The following is a 25,617-nucleotide window of genomic DNA, read 5'->3' on the forward strand; positions in this document are numbered from 1 at the left end:
GGTACTTACACTTTTATTTCAACTTTCAAAATATGAGTTTAAACTATATACGAATATAATCTTTTTAGTATGCAGTTACGTATCAAGTATTAATATTTATTATTTATAAATACATGTATAAACAAGTAAATTATTTGTAAATTGGTAAGGAATGAAGCTTGAGCTTTAAACATAGAACTCGAATCGAGTCAAGCTTGAGCTCTTAGAAATCAAATGACTTGGGTGCGGGCTTGGATGAGTTTGGGCTCAAACTGTACGAGTTTACAACCCCAGGCCCTCCCCTTTCCCAGACTATTGCCCAACCTTTCACCCTCCTATATAGGTCTCTCACTTTTAACCGTGACCTGCACGGGGAAAGCCTACCTGAACCTGAACAATAGTAATTTGGTTCGGTTATTGGGTTTCAGTTTTGTGTTTCATGCCAATCCAGAAAACCAGAATAAAGTTTTGGTTTTATACACCTGATATTAGCGCGATTCCAGCCATATAGCACGATTCAGTTCACATACCCTTTTGAGATGCGACTTGACCAACAGTAATCATTAAGAGCTCCAAAATACCTCTTATAAATCTAGTTATTAGTTTTCATGTAAAAGCCATCATTCTCAACTACTCAACATTACTCATATCTCAACATAACATTCAGTTGGTCATTACACCATTAGATCATTAAACCCCAGTATAAGAAGCAAAGTCTTGGCTACTATAGACCATGTAAGTCTTAAGAAGTTTGACATTATAGGTCTGAAGTACAATATTACAAGCCTTAAAACTAATTTCCTGTTGCTTAAATAGAGTTTTGGCTTGGACTAATATCCGGTTGACCTACAATATGCTTCTTATTTATATCCGATGTGGTGGTTGAAAAAGAGTTAAGAGCATCGGCCTCTCTCATTTACACCTCGAAACGCACTGTTTCCAGCAAAACTTTAGAAATAAAAAATAATGATTTGGTACCATAAGTATACACTTTGAACTAAATTATAATTTAAAAGCAAGCTAAAAGAGGGAAACCTAAATTAACAGTTATAGTAGAAAATGAATCGTTGGAATTTGTTGCTACAACAATTATAAGACCAATGATAGTGAATGGACTGGTTAGGCTAACAGGCTTCAAGGGTATCGGTTAACCTAACACAGGTCGTGGTGTCCCTCTATGTTTGCAAAACGTAGAGAGAGGTTCACTAGTTTGTTGTTATTCGTTACAGTTCACCGAAGATCCAAAACCGAGATGTTTGGAACTGGTTTTTGGATGAAGTTCTTGGTGAAGCTATGATGTTCTTGGAGTAAGAAAGAAGCAAGCAAAGTGCAAGTTTCTCAAGGAAGAAGAGAAGATCAGAGAGTATATGTTAACTCTCCAACTGATGTGTTCTTTAATGGATGAGTTGTATTCCTTTTATAGAGAGAGGAATGCAAACCTTTTGTCCAATATATAAACTAATGAACCTCCAGTTTGATAGAGGGTTGGTCATTTATGGACGGGAAGCTTTTTACCTTTGGTTAATGATTATAGTAGTATTACTTTTTCTGAACGTGTCCCCTCTTTTATGTACTGTTGCAGAGGGATGATGTGAACAGTGATTTGACGTGGTACTGTTGCACGTGCTTATTGTTCATGTACTTGTTTTCCTTATTTAGGCGGGAAAACTAACATTTTAACCTTCTAACCTTTTTAGCGGTAATGTGTGAAAGCCATTTTATCAATCCTTGGGCTACCCCCGTCATCAGCCCCCAAGTCAGAGGTGTTTGAGAAGTAGGCTCAAGGGCTTCTGACTTTTGCACACATTTTGTTATTGCTTAAAGGCTTCGAGGCTTCGAGGCTTTGAACGGTTTTGGTTATTTTTTGAATTTCTGATAGGACAGTTGATGTGATGGTTGCTGCAGGTTGCGGTTCCCAATAACTGCCCATATCAATAACAATAACTATTCATTTGTTCAGTTTTTTCTTTTAAACTTCCACAATATTCTCCAAACACATTCATCAAGTTCCTTTCAATTTTCACCAGGTTAGTTCCAATCCTTCCTTTTTCTTTCGAAATTATGGGTGCTCGTAAGGATCTATTGGTCAGTTATTCCCGATTAACCCAAGAGGAAGTCGAATCATTTTGTCTTGAATGGGGTATAGGTTTAGAGTTTAAACCGATTGCTCCGCCGGCCGACGCATCGATCGATCGTTGTCCGACGGGTTTCATTGCTCTTTATTGTCGGCATTTTGAGTTTTCGAACCTCCGTCATCCGTTTTCGATTTTTGTTTTGAATGTGTTGGAATACTATCGTGTGTCTTTTGGTCAGATTCACCCCTTAGGGCTTGCTAGGGTTTTACATTTTGAGGTTTTATGTAGGGCTTTAGGGTATGATCCGTCGCTTTTGTGTTTTCGCCGTTTCTTTCGTTTAGTGAAGAATGGCGATTGGTATACCTTTGAACATACTCAGGTTGATACATGTTTAGTCTCTTCGACGGTTACGACCCTTGGTTCTTGGAAGGATCGTTTTTTCTTTGTTTCCGATTCCATTCTTCCTTTCAAAACTGTTTGGAGACAACCCGAGGCCGTTTTGAATGAACCGGAGCCGGTTGAATCGGAGTTGAACGATGTGTTTCTGAAATATATTAGGAAGTGTCCATCACGTCTTCATTCTCTTCCCGAACATCTTTTTGTTTTGTTAGGAATTAGAAAGTTGTGGGATAAGCCTAATCGGGATCCCGTGCTTATGAGAGATGATAAGGGTATGCGTTTGTTTATCCTGCACTTGTTTTGTTTTCCTGGTATGCCTATTGATAGATTTCCTTTGTTTTTGTGGTTATGCCATCTTTGGATTTTTTGAAGAGTGATGATACTTTAGATGTTGGGTTTACGGATGTTGCGGCTACTGCCGGGGAAAGTGCTGTGGTTCGAGGGAAAGAGGGTAGGTTCGAAGGTTCTGGGTATGTGGGAGTTCCGAACGTTAAGGGCTTTACCAAGGCTGCTGCTCCTAAGGTTTCTACCCGCCGTTCTAATCGGCGTTTATTGAAGTCTTCTGGCCCATCATCTTCTCATGAACCAGTGGACGTTAGTGATGATGTTCAAGTTGCTGAGGATCAAGGTCCGAGTGTGGAGGCGGAGAAGGAGCAGGGTTTGGTTGTTTCCAAGAAGAAGAAATCAACTGGTAAAAAGGTTACGATGGCTACAGTTCAAGGGTTGAGTGGAGATGAGGTTTATGTCCCTGAGTGGAGTGTTAAGGTTGGGGATAGCTTTAAAGATCCGGAAGTATGTGCTGATGTTTTGGCTAACTTTGCTCCCCCTGGGGTTCGTAATACCATTTCTGAGATGGAGGGTGATGCCATGCTTTCATGGTTAATCCTTAGCTCTTGCAACCTTTCTACCCTTTTAGCTGAGGGTGTTACTCGCTTTCGGAAGGGGATGCAAGAGTATGAGGACTTTTCTAAGAAGAAGGAAAAGATGAAGGCTTCTATGACAGCCATGAAGAAAGAGATTGATGGTTTTTCAAAGAAAAATGAGGGTTATGTGAAGAAGATTGATGAGCTGTCCCGTAGCCACAAGGTTGAGATTGCCGGGTTGAGGAAAGCGATGGAAGCTGATAGAGCTAAGCTGGAGGCTGATAGGGAAGCCTTGGAGGTTCAGAAGAAAGCCTTTGATATGGAGAAAGAAGGCTTGAAGGCTTCAGTCACCCAAGCTACTAATGACAACCGATGGCTGATTGAGCATGAGTTTCATCAGGTTGTGACTTACCTGCTTCACTCTTCCAAATTTAACTCGGTGTTGGGTGGTGTTTACACGAAGCTGCTGAACTATGGGAAACACTTGGGGGGTTTTGTTGCTGGCTTCAAACATCACGAAGCTGGTCAACCTTTGGAGTAATCGCCTATGTTCAACTGTGAGGCTTCCAAGCTCTTTTCGGATTCCGTTCATGCGATGGAAAGGCTTACTTACCCCTACGTGGGTGAAGTTTCATCTTGCTTCGGTAAACCTCTTTCCATTTTGCAGGGTTTAAAGCCGGCTGGTCTTGATGAGAAAATTTGCTCTGAGGTGCTTGAGGTGTTATCCAAGAAGCGTTCTCGCTCAGGTGACAGTGAAGAGACTTTGTCCGGAGATAGTGGTGGGTCTCAAGCAGCCAGTCTCGAAGGTTCAGTTGTCGTTGGTGATTTGAAGGCGAGGAAATCCAATAAGGGTAAGAGTGGCGAGGCTAGCACTTCAAAGCCTGTTTCTGATCTTTAAACAATTGATTCGTAGCTTTCTTAGCGCTCTTAAACAATGTTATGTACTTTGAACAATTTAGGTTTGGCATGAAACCCTTAAGGTTTTTGCTTTATGGTTGTTGTTGGCCTTGTTGGCCGTTTGAACACTTTTTATAGGAATCTTTATGATTTCCTTACTTGGCTATTATGGATGTTGCTTATTATGGCCTTAAAAAGGCTTTTTATGAATAGTAATGTTCGATGTTTTGTATTTTTGTTGCTTGTCTTGTTTGTTTGATGTGTTTTTAAGCTAACTTTCCTTAAGAAGTTTTAGTGCTGCAGTCACTTTGGCTTCAAGGCTCCCTTAGATAAAAAGCACATGTTGTCTATCCTTTATATCATTACTTAATGTATGTTTGTTTCGTAAACTTTTTTCAAAGTTTAAGGAACGAATTGATGTAGGCTGTTCAGACCCGTCTATGAGACAAGTTTTGGTTGAAAAATTTTCTAAGTCTCATGGAGTCGGATTGATATAGGAACTCACCCCTTTTATAGGTTCATTTAACCCTTGAACCTATTGAGCGATGTGGCCTGGGAGCTCATCCCCTTACATGGCCCTTGCCATGGAGTTTGTTGCTAGATTCTCAACCTGATTAAAGGATAGTAAAGACAAGTTATGATAAAGACTTCATCATTCATTCAAGAGGTTGTTGTTTACAAAAAGGAGAGCTATACTTCTCTTGAAATACATTTTAAGATCTTGACTAGGCATGGAACCTTTTAAGGGTTTTGCCGTTCCAGTGTCTTGGAAGCTTTTTGCCTTCTGCGTTGGCCAGTTTGTAGGATCCACCCTTGTGAGCTTCAAGGATTGTGTATGGTCCTTCCCACTTTGGGCCGAGTTTTCCTTGGTTTTCTTTCTTGCTGGCCTCGTTGTTTCGGAGTACAAGATCTCCTGGCCTGAAACGTTCATGTTTCACTCTTGCATTGTAATAACCTTCCATTTTTTGCTTGTACTTAGCCTCTTGTAATGCAGCTTGGTAACGAATTTCTTCCAGGAGTTGCAAATTCAACATGGTCTCGTTGTTGTTTGATTCGAGATCCATGTTGAGTGTTCTTTGAGTCACAACTCCGACTTCTGTTGGGATTACGGCTTCCGATCCGAACACTAAGCTGTTAGGTGTTCGTTTGTGACTCGTTTTTTCAGTTGTTCTTATTGCCCATATAACATTTGGGAGTTCTTCAAGCCAGTTGTTGTTATGTCTTCCCAGCCTTGCTTTGATTCCTTCCACAATGGTTCTGTTTGTTCTTTCCACTTGGTCGTTGGATTGTGGGTATGCAACTGAGCTGAACACTTGGGTGATTCTGAATTCTTTGCACCATGTGCTAAAAGGCTTCTCAGCAAATTGTTTCCCATTATCCGTGACCAACACTCCTGGCAGCCCATAGCGACAAATGATGCTTTCCCATACAAAGTCGATGACTTGTTTGCCCGTTATTTTTGCAAGTGGTTTGACTTCAGGCCACTTGGTGAAGTAGTCAACGACTACTAACAAAAATTTTACCCCTCCCTTGGCTGGTGGGAATGGACCAACAATATCCATTCCCCACTTGTGGAATGGACAAGCCGAGGAGATGGGAACTAGATCGTGTTTAGGGCTTTTGGGGTGCATGAATTTGACAAGCTTCACATTTCTTGAGTTGTTTAATTGCATCTCGGTGCATTGTGGGCCAGAAGTACCCGAGGTTCATAAACTTTGCAACCACCGTTCTTGGCCCAAAATGAACTCCACATATCCCCTCGTGAACCTCTTTGATCAGATATTGACTTTGTTCGGGGCCCACACATCTTAGTAGTGGTGCAAGGTAAGCTTTTTTATAAAGGGTTTCTCCTTGCAACACATACTTTCGGGACTTGATTCGAACCCTTTCTGCCTCTGTCTGGTCCAAAGGTAACTCACCATTTTTGAGGAATTTTCTATGGGAGTCATCCAATTGGGACCTTCTTCAGTGATTACATCTTGAACCTCCAATTCTTGAATTGAAGGAGTTTTCAACACTTCTACCAATACTTTCTTGGTGATGTGTGCAAATGTGAGGGATGCTAGTTTGCTCAGGGCATCAGCTCTTTTGTTTTGTGATCTTGGGACTTGTTTGATGGTGCATTCTTGAAACGTGTTAACCAATTCCTTTGCCTTATCACGATACCTCTTAATGTTGGGCTCTTTTGCTACATAGCAATCATTGACTTGACTTGAAACAAGCAACGAGTCCGTGAAGACTTGTAGCTTTTGGATCTTCATCTCTTTGGCAATTTTCAGACCAGCGATCAATGCTTCATATTAAGCTTCGTTGTTGGTGGTCTGAAATTCAAGTCGGAGAGCATATGTAAATTCTAATCCTTCGGGGTTGGTTAAAATGAGCCCTGCTCCTGGCCCTTTAATGCTGGAAGCTTCATCGGTAAAAAGCTTCCAGGCTTCGAGGTCAGAAGGTTCAGTGGCAGTTGTATGTATTTCAGGAATGACTTACTTCGGGATTTCTACAATGAAATCTGCCAAGACTTGGGCTTTGACAGCCTTTCTTGGGACATAGGTGATGTTATGTTCACCTAGCTCCACAGCCCATTTGGCCAATCGGTCTGAATTTTCTGGTTTTTCAAGCACGCTCTTGATGGGTTGGTCAGTGACCACTTGTATAGGGTGTGCTTGAAAGTACCTTCGAAGCCTTCTAGCAGTTTGAATTAACGCTAGAGCAAGTTTTTCCAAAGGAGGATATTTGACTTCTGCCAGTTTTAACGTTTAACTAAATAAATAAATGGGTACCTGAACTTTGTTTCGTTTGATGGTTAGGACCGTGCTTAATGCTTCTTCAGCTACTGAGAGATAGACAGAGATCAGTTCTCCCATTTCGGAGGCTGCAATAGCTGGAAGTGAAGCTAAGTGTTGCTTCATTTGATTGAAGGCTTCTTCCGCTTCTTCCGTCCACCTAAAATCTTTTTTATTGGTGCAACCCTCTAGTGTTTTGAAAAAGGGTAGGGATTTCTCAGCGAGCTTGGAGGTAAAATGCTCAAGGCTGCAAGCCTTCCATTCAGACTTTCCACTTCTTTTTTTGCTTTGTGGAGATTTAGTTTCAAGAATAGCCCTGACTTTGTTGGGATTGGCTTTTATGCTTTGTTTCCCCACGATGTGTCCCAAAAACTTGCCTTCTTCGAACCCGAATGAACATTTTCTGGGATTGAGTTTCATATTGATCTTCCTCAGGTTTTGGAAGGTTTCTTGTATGTCATCGAGCATTTGATGCTCGGTCTTACTTTTGATTACCAGATCATCTACATAAGCTTCCAGGTTCCTGCTAATTTGGCTGGCAAATGCTTTGTCAATCAAACGTTGATAGGTTGCTCCGGCATTTCGTAGGCCAAAAGACATCTTTTGATAACAAAAAAATACCCTTGTCCGTGTGGAATGCAGTTTTTCTGCATCTTTCACTTTCATGAGAATTTGATGATAACCCTTGTAATCGTCGGGAAAACACTTAAAGGGATGGCCGGTTAAAGAGTCATCCTTGAGGTCCATCTCGGGTAAGGGGTAGCAATCCCTCGGACATGCTTTGTTCAAGTCTTTGAAGTCAATGCACATCCTCCAAGACTTGTCAGGCTTTCGAACCATGACTGGATTAGCCACCCAAGATTGATATTTGACCTCATGTAGGATCCCAGCTAGGACAAGCTTTTCAACCTCTTGGCATGCTGCCAGGCTTCTTTCAGGAGCTAGGCTCCGTTTCTTTTGGACAACAGGCTTGACATCGGGGGGGGGGTATTTTTAGCTCATGCTCTGCAATGCTTCGAGGGATGCCCGTCATGTCTTCCGGGCACCAAGCAAAGACATCGCTATAGTGTATCAGCAGCTTCTCAAGGTGTGAGAGAGTTTCTTGGGAAAGGCTTGTGTTTACCCGTACCTTTTGTTCAGGATACTTGGGATTTATGATTAAGCCTTGTTCCCCGTCTTCGCTTTTTGAACTTTCCCCTTCAACCGTGTAAACCTCTTGGGTAGGTTGAAGGGTTGCAATTCCCCTGTCGGTGGGAAACTTTACAGCACCTTGACCAACCGAGACAGCCATGTTGAACGCACATTGTCCTGGCCTTCCTATGATTACATCATAGTTGGAAGGTATGTTAATAACCACAAAAGTGAGTGGTTTGGTTTTCTTCATCTCACCTTCACTAAAACAGACGTCAAGGGTTAGTTGGCCCAAAGGCTTCAAGGGTATATCGGTGATACCTTTTATAGATGACCCCGAGGCCTTGAACGTTCTTCCTTACTTAGTCAGTTGAAGAACCTTTCATACATGATCTCTGTGGCCGCACCTGTTTCAATGTAGGTTTTGCTTGTTTTGAATGTTCCCACGTTCGCTACCATCAAAGGGTTTGAGAGTAAGTCACCTTGAGGTGGTGGGAAGCAGACGCATTGAACCTCCCAAGCCTCCAAGCGTTGTCGTTTGTGGGGAACACGTTCGTCTATATTCACCATATTCACTTCTTTGCTTTTTCTTTCGGCCATCTTGTCTTTGACCCCTTTCACCAAATGGGCCAATTCTCCAGACGTGATAGCTTCCTCAATTCTTCTTTTGAGTTGAAAGCAATCGTTTGTGTGGTGACCTTTTTCTTCGTGGAACTCACAAAACTGGGTGGAGCTTTCGTTTTTCTTGCTTTTGGGCAAGGATCGAGGGGGTCGGAAGTTGTGTTTCACTTCTTCGGTGGCAAGGATCTCCTGAGGGGTTTTGGTTAAGGCTGTGAAGTTCACGGTCTTTTCCCTGCTCGAAGGGTTCCGACCTTCAGGCCTTTGTTGATCTGAGCTCCTTGGATATTTGTCATAGGGATTGAAGTTCTCTTTCTTTCGGTTGGGGCTGTTGCCTCGCCAACTAGGAGCTATTTTTCTTTATTATTTGGAATCAACGGCCTCTTCGCCTCGGATATGAGCCTCAGCTTGTTCGAGAGCTTCTTCAAGGGTTTTAGGTAGGCACTTGTTAAAGTCTCTCGTGAGGTATTTTGAGGTGATGGCATTCATGAAGCCTGCCACCCTCATTTTTTCGTCGGCCCCCACATATGTCAACCCTTCCTTCTTATATCTTTCGATGAAATCTCAAAGGCTTTCATCATCTTTTTGTTTTATCTGAAAAATGACTGTGGCATCCTTAACGTACCTCCTTTGTTGTGAGAAGTTGGCCAATAATCCTTTGCTCAGATCATCGAAGCTTTGAACGCTTCGGGCAGGAAGGTTGTTGAACCATATCCTGGCTGACTCGACAAGTGTTTGCATGAACATTAAACAACATTCAGCGTGGAACCATTTTTCAATTCTGGTAGCACCGATAAAGACCTGGAGGTGGTCTTCGGGATCCTCGGTCCCGTCATATGTTTTTATATGGGTAGGCATCTTGATTTTCGTTTGAGAGTCATAATCGGCAATTTGTTGAGAGAAACATGATAGGTTACCGGGCTTGTAGGGCTTTGCAAGGTCTTCTTCTACCCTTGTAGCAAGATTATGACTCGTTATCCCTTGGTGAGTGCCCATCGCTTGGTTGATGAGCTGGGTCCAAGGGAAGTGTGCCATTATTTGAGCCATCATCTGAGGCATAAGGTTAAATCCTTGAAGGCTTTCAGAAGTTGCTGCTATTTGGTTTGTTCCCATAGGGGTGCTCATTGCTGCACTCCGAGCCAAGGGCAAGACCGACATGGCCTGCTCCCATGTAGTGGCTGTAGGAGGAGGAACACTTGAAGTTGGTGACTGCCATATTTGTTCAATAGTGGTTTCATGCCCAAGGGATTGTGAAGTGAACAAAGGGAAGGCCGTTGGGCTTGGCCTCCCGTAGGTATAAAGAGCTGGGTTAAAAGGTTGGCAGGTCACACTCGGACCAACTTCTAAATGAGGAGCAGCCGGTCGTGAGCTGGTTAAAGGGGAAGGTGGACGTCCAAGTGACAATGAGGACTCCGGATCATCATAATCCAGCCTTATCCTTATCCTTTTTTCTCTTTCTTGGCTCACGTGTTGGTTAAGAAGAGATCTTAGTTGTAAAAAATGCCGTGATACCCCTTCCAGCGTCAAGTCGACACGCTCCGGGGTGTTCGTGACTCCTGCATGAGAAGAAGGAACTCCGGATCTTGAAGGGGTTGGAGTTCGAAAAGGTGAAAACTCGAGGATCAAAGGTTCCGTCGGAGTTCCTCCCGGGGTGGAAAAAGGCGTGGTTGCAGCCGGAATTTGTTGGCTGGCACTTGGTGTCGGTGTTCTTGACACTTGGTCGACTTCATCGGGAGATTCACCTTCTGACATGATGATTTTAGTGAAAATGGAGCTACACTACTGGTCTTTAAGGTAAAGTAAGCGGCGTAGCCCCACGATGGGCGCCAACTTGTTGCTACAACAATTATAAAACCAATGAGAGTGAATGGACTGGTTAGGCTAACATGCTTCAAGGGTTCCGGTTAACCTAACACAGGTCGTGGTGTCCCTCTACGTTTGCATAATGTAGAGAGAGGTTCACTAGTTTGTTGTTATTCTTTATAGTTCACCAAAGATCCAAAACCGAGATGTTTGGAACTGGTTTTTGCATGAAGTTCTTTGAGAAGCTATGATGTTCTTGGAGTAAGAAAGAAGCAAGCAAAGTGCAAGTTTCTCAAGGAAGAAGAGAAGATCAGAGAGTATATGTTAACTCTGTAAGTCCCGAATCTGGATCACTACAATATGATATCAACCAAACGAGTGTTGGTGCGGAATACCAACACTCGGTGACTCAAGAACACAAACAAGAACTAGTAAATAACACAAGATTGCTTTAAAACACACGTTTATTATTGAATACGTCGGGTGCTTAAGCACTTACAATGATCGATCACAATACTAGGAATGAACAACCTTTAACCCTATACATAACATGACTATATATAGGCATAGCAACTAACTAAGCCGGCCCAAACAACCAAAAAGCCCACCGAGAACATCTCGGCTTACATACAAACCCAAGACCCAAGCCCAAACATTACTATATTAAGTACAAACCACAAAACTAGGCCCAACAATCTCCCCCTTGGTTTGTAGCTTTATCTTTACTCTTGCTCCATGTAATCAATATCCGTATCCTTCTACCCTCCAGCCCAAAACTTGTTATTTATGATAGACGCTACCATGCTTGTGTATTCTTTGGCGGCTATTTCAAAAATACCATCAGCAACAATCTGAAACGTGCTGAGCGTCTTGATATCCTTCTCATGGAATTTTAACAAATCCTTAGGATAAACTAAACAGTATTGACCTTTCCCTTTTTGTAGTTTAACAACAACTGTGGCAGTAAAAGAATCATAGAACCAGAATCTCATATTATCCAACGTACTATCGGGAATGGCATTTGGTACGGGAATGTAAGTAGCTTTCTTTGTGGGAGGCCACATTACATTAACCATTGTTTTTCCTGTCCTCGGATCTTGAACGCCTTTAGCTTTCTTCAAAAATGACTCGTCAGTCTTTATATTTGGGAAGCCTCAATCAACTTCTCTTTTCAAAAATTCCCAAAAATTTGAGCCCCGCTTGTCATTTGATGGATTTGTAAATGGAGCATTTATTAAATCACTCAAATCAACTTTAGTCCAAGAACCAAAGTTTTTCATCTTTTTATAGTACTCCATTGTTCCTGACTTACTCTTAACCCACCACATATTCTTATCTGCGTCGAAACCCCAAGATAAAACTCCAGATCGATCCCCGTATTTATCAGAGAACCCCTTTTGAAGCGTAACAACATATCTCTCTGGGTGATCTGAAGATACAACATTCTGATCTGAGTTCTTCATTACGAGCAACTTCTTCTTTCCCTTTTCAAGTAGTTTCTTTTTAATTATGTCAGATTTTTCTTTTGTGAAAGATGGTGCATCCAGGTATTGCTTTAGTGACTCTGATTCCTCTTGTCGACTAACACCAATGTTATCGTCTGGACGAACATCAGAATCTTTGTCTTGATCAGCAGTAGGAGTTTGATATACCATATCTTCATTACTTTTGAACTCGTCTCCAAATTTCTGAACGAGCTTTTGTTGGAGATCGAGATACATAGCTGTTAAACCTCCCATGCCAGACTGCAGCTCTTTAATCTTGGAATCTTTATCTGAGTTGCTAGCCTCAAATTCCTGAATGCGGACATCTTTAACTATTGAATCCTGCTCGAGTTCAAAAACTCGACATTGTAGTGCCTGAACATCCACATGAGCATTCTCAAGAACCACTCCTTTTCCTTTGTTCTGAAAATAATTTTCCTTCATAGCAAGGATTTGAGCGACTTTTTCTGAAACACCTGAACTTGACTGACCTTGATCAATTTGACCTGATGACCCAGAGGGAATATCTGCAGTATCAGTATGTGGAATATCTGTTTCAAAATCAAAATCATCACCAAAATCGCTGGACAACAACTCCATAAATGATGGCTCAGTAGTAGGTGAAACTGGTTCAGTTTGCGATTCTGGAGCATGCGATTCCGGTTTATCGGTGTGTTGTTGAGGGCTGGTGGTTGATTCTGGTGCTGGTGTGAGTGTTGGTGTTGGTGTAGATATGGTTGTTTCGACATCACTGGCCAACTCGCTAGATCTCGAATCATCCCTTTTCGTTTATGATGGATGATATCAGCAGTTGGTTCTTCAACATAGTCTTCCTCAGTGTTTTCAGTAACTGTCTGAGGAGGATTCAGAGCAGTTGACTGAAATAACACTTTAGTAGCTTCGAGTGATTTTAATCTTTCATCATCTGTAAGAGTACTTGGCTGACGGTGCTCTTCTTCGTCTTCCTCATCATCGGAATTCTCAAATGTAGCAGCACGTGGTTGAGCGGGTGCCACATGTTCGTCAGCAACCTGAACTATGACAGGCTCAGCTTCGGTCTCAGCAAAACGACCGAATTTTACCAGGGGTTTCAATCCCCTATAAACCACTTTGGCTCCTTTTCTTGACTGCTTCATTAACCCAAAGGAATTGGGTCCCATAGACTTCATATCCAGGGTCTCAACAGATTTAACCAAGTCGGTGTAATGAGAATCAAAAATCATCTGTAAAAACCTTGGATACATCAAGAACATCTACTTCTTCTTTTCCCTTAGATTGCTCATCTTTTCATTGAAAACGAACTTGCAATAGTTGTAATTCCAACCCATGATCAGAGCAGCAACGACAGACATTTGGGTGTGACTGATTTCATCTGAACCTCCCTTTCTTCCCGAGATACATGTAAAGAATGTGTGCAATAGGTATCTCCAACAAGGGTGAAACAACTTCTTGATTGCCGGTGGATAAGTACCTTCATACCCCATTCTTGTAAGAACTTCAGTAACTTCAGCTGCAAAGTACTCTGTTGGGTAGTCGGGTTGATCCCCAAACAAAAGTACTTCTCTGATAATGGCTTCAGTAACAATAACCGACTTCGTCTGTATTTTGGAGTCGATTGAAATAACTCCATCTGCTCCTTGAGAATTGATCTTTGCATTGTTCCAGAAATCCGTAACCATCTTCTTGCAAATGACAGGATTTTCCCGAAGAGCATGAGAAATCCTGCAGGTATTGAGTCCGACTATCATTGACTTAAATTCCTTATGAGCCAAAGGTGGATCATACAAGTGGCCAACTATATTATATCCACAAACTTTAACGAGTTTTGATCAGCCATATATGCACCAACCGTATCAAGTTAGATATCAAATATATTGGCTTAATAGTGTTTAACAACTCTCATAATTAGAAGAGAACGTGAAAAGAAGATACATGCCCAAAGAAAACACATTTTACAGCCCAAAAAGGTATTAATTGGCCCAAGTACACAACACTGTGTAATTTTGGGCCCAGTCAGCGAGTACAGAGCCCAGTAGGAGGGATCTCGGTCAAACTAATGAGTTTTTGGTGAACAATAGCCAAGAAAGTTAACCGAGAACAGAGGTTCTCGGTCAACATTTAACCGAGAACAGGAGTTCTCGGTCAAGATTTGACCGAAAACGTAGTTATCTGCCATGAGAGGGAGTTCTCGGTCAATGAAAGTCAAACCGAAAACTCCTTGCCAGCTGGTGACAGAAAAACCCTTTGGATTCCACCTTGGAATTCGTGTAACCTTCTCTAACCCACCGAGATCCCTAAGAAGCCACCATTAAACCTGCAACATTTTATAAAAACTCAACCGAAAACCCAAAAATAACCACCGTAATTCCTAAATAAACAAGAATCCACTTTTGATTCATCAAATTATCGAACAAATCAGGTCACAGTAGCCTTAGTCAATCCATTGTTAGTACATGAATCCCATGAATCCCAAATCATCCTCATTCGGTACCTGGTAAACAATGAAATAAACTTTGAAGATGATTAGCAGAGATGAGAGGAGTTTTCGGCTCAGATGCTTGAAAGAGATGTGATCTTTGGTAAATTGATAAAGTGGTTCTTAACATTGGTTAAAATACTTTATAAAGGATTAATTTAGGCCGAGAACAAAAAGGAGTTTGGGCCCATGAATGGCCCAAGTTTGAGAAATCCAACAAGGTTTAAGTAACCCAACAGAGAAAAGCCCAAGTTAAAAGACCAGATTATTAAAGAACATTTCGAGGAAACCTTAAAATTATACATTACAGAACAAAGTAAAAATAAAACAAAAATAAATTCACACAAAAGTAAGACAACTCCCTTTATTTTTGAAGTCGGGATCAAATTTCAGTTCTTAGTAAAACTGCCGTCCTTTTTATGAAAAGATCCGAACATGGAATCATATCGTTTAAGAGGCTGTCACAAGGATTCATGTTCAGCGTTATTATGACATTAAGAGATAGATTGATAGCGTGTATCCCATACTTAGCATGATTTTTCATCGCATTAGTGATATGATTAAGGTTCAGTTAGGCATAAAGCTTAGATGAACATCACTCATGGACCTGTGATGCCTCCTATATCTTCTCAAAGCGTAATTGGCTTTCCCCAGATCAGCCCAATTTGACTTCAACCCCCTAGTGCTTGATCAAAAGATTTTATACAAAGCATGCTTAGTTTTAAGGTTAAACGTTGGACTTAGTGCCAGTAAACTGACAAGCCTTTCATTCGAGACATGACATGACTTACTTGTGTGCCCCCATCTCTGTAGTTCTAGTTTGACCCTTAAAGCCTTGATTATGAAATGACTTTAAAAGAGATAAATAAATGCAATCACAATTTTTTTTCCGCATCATTAATAATAATAATAATAATAATAATAATAGCTTAACAGTACAATATTTTTGGTGATCAAGACACTAACGGGCTCGTGTATGACTGGGTAATTGATTTTCTGCCTATCATTCGGAGAGATGTATCTGGAGACATGCACCTGTCTTCAAAATGACTCTTCACATTAAGTTTAGCAAATTTAGTTTATATCACTTCAACTTTTACGCATCGTGGAAAGTACCATACACATCAATGACTGTTCTAGAGCCTTTTAAGCTTAATAACTTCATCCGTTAGGCATACATAAACAATTTATCTATCACTTTCCAAAGGTTGGATCAATTTTCATTTGAAAATATCTTAAAGCTTCTAAAAAGCCGTTAACTGAATAGTAATATCACTTCCCGGAGAGTTAAGTAAAACACACGTGTTAGGCATTCAGTCACCCCGGTCACTTTAAGCCTTCAGGTAAATGGCTATCCATTATAACCACAAGTGGTTAACTGGACCAAACATGCATCAAAAATACATGTCCTTCCAACTCAGAGTCACCGACATAATTTTAAGTGAAAGAACACGAAACACAAAAACATATCATAATCGCCCCGGGTGCTTTCAGTTTTTAGGTAAATGGCTATCCTGTGAAACTACAAGTAGAACACCGGATCAACCATATACAAGTATATGTCCTTCAAACTTGAGTAACCGACATAATTTTAAGCGAAAATGAATCTTAAAAAACTCAAAATTTTAAATATATATATATATATATATATATATATTTAAATAATAAAGACAACGCACACACACTATTTTTGTCTTTTTGATTTTTCTCCCCCTAAATTTGTGCAAAAATAAATAAAAATGTACAAATTTATCCCCAAAAAGACTCAATCCTCGAAACGAAGCATTTTAAGAAAACTCACAAGCACATTGAATTTTGCTGTTCCGACCGGTTTTGTAAATAAATCCGCCACGTTGTTGTCGGTGTGGACTTGTTCAAGATGAATCAATTTCCGATCAAAACAGTCACGAATAAAATGAATTTTAATATCGATGTGCTTGGTTTTAGAGTGTTGGACAGGGTTTTTCACAATAGCAATGGCCGCATCATTATCACAGAAAATAGGAGTGTCAAGAAATTCAAAACCATAATCCAGCAACTGGTTTTGCATCCAGATAACCTGAGAGCAGAAAGCGGATGCGACAACATACTCTGCTTCGGATGTCGAGGTGGACACCGTTTTTTGTTTCTTACACTGCCATGAGATGAGCCGATCTCTGAGAAAATGGCAACCGGCTGACGTAGATTTCCTATCAATGTCATCTCCACCATAATTGCTATCAGCAAAAGCATAGAGATTTGATTGTTTGGGATACCAAAGACCTTACTTCGGTTGTCCCTTCAGATATCTAAAAATACGTTTAACAGCAATTAAACGAGAGAGTTTAGGATTAGCCTGGAAGTGAGCACATTGGCAGACTGCAAACATTATGTCGGGACGGCTAGCTGTGAGATACATCAGAGACCCGATCATCGATCGATAGTATGTTTGATCTACGGGACTCCATTCAGGATCATATGATAATAGCGGTCTTTCTGCCATTGGAGTATTAGCACTCTTGAAATCTTGAAGCTCAAACTTAGCCAGCATATCTTCAACATACTTTCCTTGATGCAACAGAATTCCCGTCGGACTTTGGCGAACCTGTAAACCCAGAAATGTTGTCATTTCACCCAACGAGCTCATCTCAAATATTTTCTTCATAACACCCTCAAATTCTTTGCACAAATCAGCACTGGTGGAACCGAAGATGATGTCATCAACATATATCTGGACAAGAATCAAATCCTTTCCGACAGTTTTCCGGAACAAGGTTTGATCAATCGTCCCACGCTTATAACCATGATCAAGAAGATGTGCGGTCAGCGTAGCATACCACGCCCGGGGAGCCTGATGTAGCCCATATAGAGCCTTGTCTAGTTTGTAAACATGATGTGGTTTCTTGGAATCAACGAAACCCGGTGGCTGATCAACATAAATCTCTTCTTTAACCTCACCATACAAAAATGATGTTTTAACATCCATCTGATATACCGTGAACCCCATATACGACGCATATGTCAGAAAAATTCTAGTTGCCTCAAGTCTAGCCACTGGAGCATAGACTTCTGTGTAATCTAACCCTCCTACCTGGCGAAACTCGCGAACTACCAGTTGTGCCTTATTACGAACAATAATCCCGATGTCATCTTGCTTGTTCCTAAATACCCATCTTGTATCAAGAGCTTTCTTTCCTTCCGGCAGTTTAACCAATCTTCATACCTTCAACTTATCAAACTGATTCAGTTCTTCATGCATAGCATCAACCCAACTAGGTTCTTGAAGTGCCATTTCAACATTCTTTGGCTCGATTTGAGATATGAAACAGGAAAACATACAACTGTTTATGTGTTCGGCCTGACTTCTGGTGGACACACCTGCTTCAATGGGACCTATGATGTTTTCAATTGGATGATTCTTTTGGATTCTTGATGGAATTAACTGATCGAAAACATCACTATTAGGTTAAAGATTTGTTACGTTCTCCCCAGAATCAGTGAGGGGGTTTTTCCATCCAGACATTGCTGTACTGTGAGAGTAAGAGGTGCCGGCAACGTATTCATCTGGAATGGTGTCAAGAAAAAGAGTGCTCCCGAATATCTGACGATGGAACTCTCCCCCTCAATATTTGCAGTATTCTCAGACGAGATTGGTGAACAATCGGTCTCTAAAGATTGTTTAGGCTGATTATCTGATGTGGTCGAAGCACTAGTCAGCTCAATAACCTCATCATCCAGTAACGGAGAAATATGAGACAGTGATTGAGAACTGTCTTGTGTAACTTCTCCTGTGGAACCACCTTGAGAGTCTGTGTTGATGACTGAAAATACATTGAAGGGCTTGAAGAATTCATTGTAGTCGAATAACCAATCGGGACCAACACGGGCGTCAATCTCATTTTCTTCTAACCAACGAACTTCATAAGACTCTAGAATCTGCTAAGTTGACTTGTTGTAGACCCTATATGCTGTATTTCCCGCATATCCAACGAAGTAACACTCATCCGCTGCGGCCCCAAACTTTGGAGTGGTTTCTAGATTTAGTAACGTGCAGGACACCCGAAAGCTTTGAAATGTGCGACAGTGGGTTGATGACCATAAACAATCTCATACGGAGTCTTCATCTTGGACTTGTTGATTATCACCCGGTTCTGAACATAACAGGCCGTATTAATGGCTTCTGCCCAGAAAAACAGTGGCAGATTATAGTCACATTACATCATTCTTGCTGCTTCGATTAGAGTTCTGTTTCTTCTTTCAGCGACACCATTTTGTTAAGGCGTCCGTGGAGCACTGTACTGACGTAGCACTCCCTTTTCTGAGCAAAAATGATTCAAAACTGTGTTCTTGAATTCCGTTCCATTATGTAAGCCCCCCCGGGGCGTCGCTGATCGATAAGAGATCCGCACGATGTCTAGGTGTGCGGAATCCTCCTAGACTCGTTTATGGTGTTGGAGACGAAGAACACGATTACACACAAACAAATACACGAATGGGATAAACAAATCTGCAGATCCTTTATATATTAAAGCAAAACACATTACATACCGAAAGACAAAACAAAATAAGGCCGACCCGAGGTGAGCTCTACCTCGGGCCGTCCCACACAACTACCCCTCTCGGTTTCTCTCTCACAAATACTCTCTCTTTTTTTCTCTCTAAAAACAACTGAAAAATTAACTCCAAACCCTAAACATGGCACACATATATATAGACTAATATCTTCGCGGGCTTGGGCTTGGGCCTATGGTGAAGTTGTGCTAACTTCACCAACACGTGAAGTTGTTTAACTTCACCAACACGTGAAGTTGTTCTAACTTCACCAACACGTGAAGTTGATCTAACTTCACTAACACGTCCCATCTAGTCAGAATTGCATAGCGACGGTCACAAAATGCACCAACAGACTCCCCCTTGACCGTTGCTCTCAATTCTAACAAGCACAAAAGATCATCTGTTACAAAACATTCACCAACAGACTCCCCTTTAACTGATGATCTTCTGTTTTCTTCTTCTGGTAGGACCCGATATTCAGACATTGCACAGTGATCTTCAAGGTTAAACTTCACCTATACATGCAACATCAATCCTGTCTTCAACCATCCGTGTCTGAAACTGTCTTGTAGCTTCACAAATCTACCAATCACCCGACGTCTTCCATATCAGATCTCCCCTTCAGTGTAAGCCCCTCCGAACTATATCGATCGAGATCTTTGACCTGCATCCCCGTGCCTAATCGATCATCTCAACCATTCGGTTAGTAAGATAAGGTTCAATCTTCAACTACTCAACAGCAAGTGATCAGTTTCATCACAAAACCACCTTGACAGAATCTAACACACATGACCATTAATAAATCTGAAGCATCTTCAATCACCAGGGATAACGATCAAATGACTTTCTTATTATTTTCGAGAATGAAATTATTTAAGTTGCTCACCCCTAATAAATAAGTATCCCAGATACTCGTATCCCACATTTTCAGGTTGAGTGCTTAAAAAATTTAATTTCTGATTAAATCCAACTTGTTCAAAAATTTTCACCTTAATAAATAAGCATCCCGGATGCTCGTATCCCACGTTTTCAGGATCCAATTCTCAAACGCCTTGAAAATAACATAAATAATATGCTTTGACCGCATCCAGTAATGATGAAAACCCGAACAAAATTTGACTTTCTTCAGTTGGTCAACCTCAAACAACAATTATTTCTTGGCCCAAAAACACCCAAATAACCAAATATGTGTCAATGTCCAGTTTCAATCAATATCCCATTCGCAACTTCAACTACATATCCATAGTTGACCCGTATTTGTTCACACGTAAGACCAAGAGATACCAATTGTCTCTCTTTGTTGGAACAACATTTTCGGTCTCACAATAATCGTGTACATCTAGCCATACGGACGAAAACTCCAAACAATTTTTTTTTGGAATATTTTTTTTTGGAATTTTTTTTTAACTTCGCCCCCAAAAGTTAACTTCGCCAAAAAGTCAACATCGCCAAAAAAAAGTCAACTTCGCCAAAAAAGTCAACTTCGCCAAAAAGTCAACTTCTCCAAAACCCTAAAGTTTTAGCGACAACTTCGCCAAAACGGCTGTTCTGACCAAAAATCGATCAGAAACGGGCCAAAAACACCAAAACGCAGATCTCGAACCATAGCATAAGAGCCTAAGGCTCTGATACCACTTGTAAGCCCCCCCGGGGCGTCGCTAATCGATACGAGATCCGCACGATGTCTAGGTGTGCGGAATCCTTCTAGACTCGTTTATGGTGTTGGAGATGTAGAACCCGATTACACACAAACAAATACACGAATGGGATAAACGAATCTGTAGATCCTTTATATATTAAATCAAAACACATTACATACCGAAATACAAAACAAAATAAGGCCGACCCGAGGTGAGCTCTAACTCGGGCCGTCCCACACGACTACCCCTCTCGGTTTCTCTCTCACAAATACTTTCTCTTTTTTTTCTCTCTAAAAACAACTGAAAAATTAACTCCAAACCCTAAACATGGCACACATATATATAGACTAATATCTTCACGGGCTTGGGCTTGGGCCTATGGTGAAGTTGTGCTAACTTCACCAACAGGTGAAGTTGTGCTAACTTCACCAACACGTGAAGTTGTTCAACTTCACCAACACGTGAAGTTGATCTAACTTCACCAACACATCCCATCTAGTCAGAATTGCATAGCGACGGTCACAAAATGCCCCAACAGACTCTCCCTTGACCGTTGCTCTCAATTCTAACAAACACAAAAGATCATCTGTTACAAAACATGCACCAACACATTATCACAACGGATTCCTTTCAGCTTTACTTTCAGTTGATTCTCCATTAATACCACAAACTTCTTGATCATATGTGCAGTTTCACTCTTATTTGAAAAGAAAAACACCCATGTAAAACGTGAGTAGTCATCAGTAATAACAAGACAATAAGAGCTACGAGACAAACTTAAAACATGAACCGGTCCAAATAGGTCCATATGAAGTAACTGAAAGACTGACGAGATGGTATTAATTAATTTAGGCTTATGAGATTTTCGATGATGTTTACCCAGAGCACAAGCCACACATTTTTCAACAGTCACAAAATCCTTGATTGGTAGACCACGCACTAAATTGTTTTTAGCAAGACGATTCAGGTTTTTAGTATTAGCATTACCAAGCCGACGACGCCAAAGCATCGCATTATGTTCTGACACTTTTAAAAACAAGCATGTTATTTTGTCAGGAACATTTTTGTTCATGTCGATCACATAATCATTATCTTTTCGTTGTGATCAAACAAGAATCCATTCTTATGGTATGATTATACCAGGTTTCAGAATTAAGCACTCCTTCTTAGTAAAATGAGTTGAAAAATCTTTGTCACAAATTTGTGACACGCTCAAAAGACTATGCTTCAATTCTGGAACAAAATTAACTTTTTTCAAACTTTAACACACCATTACTTACAGTACCCCTTTGAGTTATCTTTCCTTTCTCCCCTCCCGCAAAGGACATATACCTACCATTGAATGTCTGAATGTCGTGTAGCTGGGTGATGTCTCCTGTCATGTTCCTGGAACAACCACTATCAACATACCAAGGTCTGATGATATTCGTCTATAGCTGTCCCTGCACAAAACGCGGGATTAGTTAGTTTTTGGTACCCAGTCCATACTTACACTGGGTGACCCTGATTCGTCAACAGTTGTCACGGATTGCCATGACATGTCCTTTGATCATCAAAAATAGATTTTGTTGAATCTTTTGCCAGAGCTTTAGGCAACCATCTATGTCTATAAGATTTGGAGTTATATGTACGAATGGTTGTCGTAATCTCCGGTGATTTGGACGTGGGAAAAGACAAGTCCGCCCGTTTCTCTTGTTTGGATTTAGCCTTAGTTTTTATATTTGAATTTGAATTTGAAACATCTTTTCTGACCATAGAACACAAGTGTTGACTAAAGATTAACCGAAAACTCAATTGTTGACCAAAAATTGACAGAAAACCCTCTCTGTTGACCAATTCTTTGACCAAGAACACTAATTTGCCGAGAAAACTATGTAAGCCGAGAACTATGATAGGCCGAGAACTACTGTGATCCGATAACTACGAGAAGCCGGTAACTATTGGTTTTTAAAACTTCATGGGCCGAAAACCAGAGAAAACTTCAATTGAATTGTAACAACTTTCCAACTAAAGTGGGATTCGATTTAATTTTTCAAGTCAAACCAAATCTTTATCCAAAAATAGACTAATCTTCTTCTCCGAACACTACCTCGCCGGAAAAATTCACCAAACCTTGTAAATAATGTCCTCGAATCGTTGATATCACAATAACGAGCCTGATTTCGTCAAAGGCTCTGATACCAATTGTAAGTCTCGAATCTGGATCACTACAATATGATATCCACCAAACGAGTATTGGTGCGAAATACCAATACCCGGTGACTCAATAACACAAACAAGAACTAGTAAATAACACATGATTGCTTCAAAACACACGTATATTATTGAATACGTCGGGTGCTTAAGCACTTACAATGATCGATCACAATACTAGGAATGAACAACCTTTAACCCTATACATAACATGACTATATATAGGCATAGCAACTAACTAAGCCGGCCCAAACAACCAAAAAGCCCACCGAGAACACATAAGTGTTCTTGGCTTACATACAAACCCAAGACCCAAGCCCAAAAATTACTATATTAAGTACAAACCACAAAACTAGGCCCAACAATCTCCCCCTTGGTTTGTAGCTTTATCTTTACTCTTGCTCCATGTAATCAATATCCGCATCCTTCAACTTCATAATCTCCGGTGATTTGGATGTGGGAGAAGACATGTCCGCCCGTTTCTCCTGTTTGGATTTGGCCTTAGTTTTTATATTTGAATTTGAATTTGAAACATCTTTTCTAACCATTTTCTTGTATCTGTTTGGTTTGGTCTGATGGGGACTAAACCTGCCAGATTTGTTTCGATTCCAATCATCGTCAAAGGAACTAGCTGGATAATGCCTGAATCCTTGTCTGTACGTATTACGAGGCACATAAGGCATATTACTTTGATAAAATCCGTAGTAGGGAATGTACGGACGATGTGGACAGTTTCTGGCAATATGACCAGGAGTGCCACAGTTAAAACATGTCTGACGTTTTATAAAAAATTCATTCTGGGAAATTCCTTGTCTGGACTGGTTGTGTGGACCAGTTTTCTTAGATTTTCGAGAATCCATGTTCCCCCTTTTGAACTTATCACCTTGTTTGTCATTAGAGCATCCCTCATTGACAAACTTAGGTGCAACATATTTTTCTGACGTTTTTGAATTTTAGAAATCTTGTTTTTATTTGAAACCACACTATTAGAGTTTAAAGTTTCAACCGAATCAACCACACAAGTATCCTTGCTCTTTAAAACAGAGCCCACACAAACAGTCGGAATAACAGATTCAAAACAGGAGGTTCTAAAGAAAGATTAGAAACAAAATTATTATCAAAATCAAAACTAGGGTCGTTATCCTCATCAGTCCACTCATTCACAATTACTTTTTCTGCACATGAAGTAGACACATTAGAATTATTCATATTTGAAGTAGATGGACCGGTATTAGTGGAACCTGTCCATTCAACCTTATCTTGTTTACCATACTTTAAGTCCTTTATCTTTTCTTCCTGTTCTTTGGTGACAGGATTAGGGACATAATTGTGATTGTATGGTGGGGGAACTTGACTGAATCCTATCCCCTCACCTTCATTTTCTTTCCACCACAGTTGGTTTTCAATCATTGAGTTGACTACTTTACTGGAACCTTCGAATTTTTTAAAGTTAAATTCAGCCTTTTCAAACTTGCTAATTAGATTTAAGATTTCTAACTTAGAAGCTTCCAGTTTAGCAGTCAGATCAGCGATTTCTTGTTTAGCATCACGATGGTGACAACTCTTTATGCTAAAATCAGACTTAAGTTTCTTAATGTCTTTGTTAAGAGATTCAATTTTGTCAACAAATCCCTTTTCATTTATCTTAAGTTTGAAAATTTTCAGATTTTATTCTTTCCATATCTCTACTTAGACTATCATTATGAAGTTTATACATTTCTATTTTCTCATTACAATTTAAAGAACATGGTTGAAAACGTACCTCAGATGAATTCGGAGAAGTGAACGCCATGTATGCAAACTGGAGCTCCTTGACCAAACTGGAGCTCCTTGACCTTCTCCTCAGCAGTGTTTTCTTCTTCAAAGTCTTCAACAGTTGCGAAATTTGCAGTCTGATTTCCAATGTTTAGCGCAGCCATCTGACCTTCCCAAGAAAATGTTTGAGCAACCATACCTATTTCAACATTTCCCGAACCGCTTCCAACATCACCCCGAACATTTCCAACTAGAACTAATGCCCTCTCCGTATTTCCATCCTTAGCTGGATTAGTGCATTCACGAGCAAAATGACCCGGCTCGTGACAGTTGTAACACCTGAGGGTCTCTTTGTTTAACCCCACCTTCTGATTATTAGGCATGTTCCAATTATATCTACCCGTCCTCTTAGTAAATTTCTTGTCACGAAAAACTGCCATGGCCATTTGCCACGAGATGTCCATTTCTTCAACATCGTCGGTATGAATCTGATCTAGTTCAGCAGTAACCACCGGTTGAATCAAGTCTCCGGCCAGAAAGGCATGATAACAATTCATGAATCCCGCCATTAGTGCGATATTCTCTTGAGTTTCTTTAGGTATGGTGGGAATCTGGATGGGGTTTAGACTGGGAGTGGTTTAACCAGAATCATTTATCGATTGACTAGATTTCGTGAAAAAACAGGTGCAGGATTGGGCGAGCTGGATGATGATGATTGACCTAGAGTGGACGAAAACATCTGGAAGTTTCCCTGTGGTGCTTTTTGAGTTGGCTTGAATAGAGAAAAACTATCTTGAGACATGAGGGCACTGTTAGAAGCAACGTTATATCCCGGAGCACTGTAAGAACTAGCGTGATTTATTGGCCGTTGTTTATCGTTCATATCACAGGCTTTAATGGTGGCTATCATCTCAGTCATGCTTATTCTGTTCAGATCCTTGGTCTTCTTGATAACGGAAACATTCATGTCCCAATTTTTTGGCAGAGA

General features: G+C 40.7%; 1 protein-coding gene across 1 annotated transcript; it reads left to right on the forward strand.

Moving 5' to 3' along the window:
* Positions 1-1,670: 1,670 nt before the first annotated feature.
* Positions 1,671-4,014, forward strand: LOC143601152 (uncharacterized). Its single transcript, XM_077078634.1, has 2 exons — positions 1,671-3,000; positions 3,132-4,014. Exons 1-2 carry the CDS (start codon positions 2,842-2,844, stop codon positions 3,855-3,857), a joined length of 885 nt encoding a protein of 294 aa, XP_076934749.1. The 5' UTR covers positions 1,671-2,841; the 3' UTR covers positions 3,858-4,014.
* Positions 4,015-25,617: the final 21,603 nt, after the last annotated feature.

Source organism: Bidens hawaiensis, unplaced genomic scaffold, assembly GCF_021521415.1.
Source record: "Bidens hawaiensis isolate Kalapana, Puna unplaced genomic scaffold, B.hawaiensis_p1.1 tig00055771_1, whole genome shotgun sequence".
Taxonomy (NCBI): Eukaryota; Viridiplantae; Streptophyta; class Magnoliopsida; order Asterales; family Asteraceae; genus Bidens; species Bidens hawaiensis.

Excerpts from the sequence above, each read along its gene's own strand:
- LOC143601152 (XM_077078634.1), top strand. The coding sequence starts at position 2,842 with ATGTTGGGTTTACGGATGTTGCGGCTACTGCCGGGGAAAGTGCTGTGG. Across the intron at positions 3,001-3,131 it reads TACCCGCCGTTCTAATCGGC|AAGAAATCAACTGGTAAAAA; the intron begins GTTTATTGAAGT and ends GTTTCCAAGAAG.